We start from the raw sequence: 1,925 nt of genomic DNA, 5'->3' as shown, positions 1-1,925 counted from the left end.
AACAAATAGTGGGATTGACCGTCACTTTATAATGCCCCACAGCTGAAAGGGTAAGCACGTCTGGTGTGACGGGGATTTGAACCCATGACCCGCAGATTGCGAGTCGAGCTCAGTAACCACCTGGTCATGCCGGGTCTAAAGCAAAAGAAATGATTAAAATAAACCATCTTAATAGTATTAGGATTTTATTGTTTTATATGCTAGTCTTGCTGATTGTAATATGGTAAAAGTCACTGAGAAAATGTAAATGTGTTTACTTACAGAACCAGTAAAAAAAACAATGAAAATTAATTACCTGACCAAGTCCTAAGGTATGTGCAGATGGAAACCTAAAATAACATCAAATTATTAGGCTCATTCAACTTTGATTTGATATTACTAATTTAAGCCACATAAATGTCATTATCTTGTTGTGAATACTATTACTGAAAGTTTAGTTACTACATAAATAACTAGAAAATATTTGATGTTCTTATATGTCTCGACTTCTTATAAACTTAATATAAATGTTAAACCGACCCTAAGACTAATTTTTACATTCTTCACAATACAAAATATTATAGTGTAGTACAATTCTATTCTAAATATATATATATATATATATACAAACACAGTAATGTCAAATTGTACTTAACAAAATCTATTAGATAATACGATATGTCACCATAACCTGGCTCATTCGTGGGAAACACTGTATACATTATTATATATATAATTTGAATAAGATCTTTTACATTAGTTTACAAGTTTTCAGATACACGAACACCATGTGAAATACATTAAAAAATTACATTATACATTCAAACATAACGTTAAGAATTTTGCCCTTATTTCCAAGATTTGGATCATATTTTTTGAAGAGTAAGAGAAAAACCATGAAACATTTAAAAAAACATATATTAGATCAACTCGATAATTCTTCCTTTTCTGAGTTATGGATAACATTTTTTGAAGTATAGGAAGAAACCTTTGTCTTTAAAATGATTTCAAATTGAATGAACACTACATATCAGCCACATGTATGTGTTAACCTTGGAGGGAAACCTCACAGCATGATCTCATACTTGGAGTAACAAATATAGGTCATGACCAATTTCTTGGTGTCATATTTACAGATGAAATCACCTCACATGCATCATAGCTATTCTGAGATACCAATCACTCTGAGTAAAGGTATTCCTAAGGAGTTTTTTAAAGGTTGAATCAGTGTAAAAATGTACACTTTTTATGCATAAAGAAGCATATTAATTAGTATATTTTTTTTTTAAGTATTAGTTTTTACAACTATCTCTTTATAGCCTTAAAACTTTCTGGTTAATGTTGAGATAAATGTTTTTCATTTCATAAAGAAACTTCCAAGTTTAGAAATACAGTTAATTTAGAACATAAAATATCGCAAGTGAATTAGTGTATATGATTTTGAAAAACAATTTATAGTACACAGTTTTGCATGTAAGTTTGTACTAATGAATTTGAAACTAACTCAGTTTATGTATATATGACTTGATGCATACAAGTTTGCACATTTATGGCTTGGTATCTATGATTCTGAACAACAATTATAATGTAACTTACAAAGTACCTCTCTCTCTCTATGTATATATATACATAAACACACACACATAGTTTTGAAAGTATGCTAATGTTACAAAACACTACTGGGATAAAGAGAGTCAGACGTATAGTAACAAATGTACACTGAGCTGCACAAGTAGGAGTGGTAATTTATTTTTACAATATGTTTTTCCTCACATCAGATTTGAACCTGAGAGATGTTGTGTGCCATGCGAGTGTTTTATCAACTGAGCTAGAAGGTTAACTCACTATAGCATGCTAGTAAGGCACTTTTTAATAACTTAAACTACTACACAGGTTAATTCTGGTTAATGTTGAGAAACAGATATTAAACTAAATGTTACAATCTA

The 1,925-nt window shown here is 29.9% G+C and overlaps 1 protein-coding gene across 2 annotated transcripts in view; it reads right to left on the bottom strand.

Moving 5' to 3' along the window:
- Nucleotides 1-1,925, bottom strand: part of LOC106468328 (UDP-N-acetylglucosamine/UDP-glucose/GDP-mannose transporter-like) — a 29,651-nt gene that overhangs the window by 21,714 nt on the left and 6,012 nt on the right. For both annotated transcript variants that reach the window (XM_022396665.1, XM_022396664.1), the window contains one exon: nucleotides 296-329. In XM_022396665.1, coding sequence (XP_022252373.1) covers nucleotides 296-329 — 34 coding nt within the window. The remainder of the gene's footprint in view (nucleotides 1-295; nucleotides 330-1,925) is intronic.

The sequence above is a fragment of the Limulus polyphemus genome, unplaced genomic scaffold, assembly GCF_000517525.1.
Source record: "Limulus polyphemus unplaced genomic scaffold, Limulus_polyphemus-2.1.2 Scaffold2965, whole genome shotgun sequence".
In the NCBI taxonomy this organism is placed as follows: domain Eukaryota; kingdom Metazoa; phylum Arthropoda; class Merostomata; order Xiphosura; family Limulidae; genus Limulus; species Limulus polyphemus.
The sequence above is the reverse complement of the archived record's forward strand: the minus strand, read 5'-3'. Positions and strand labels throughout refer to the sequence as shown.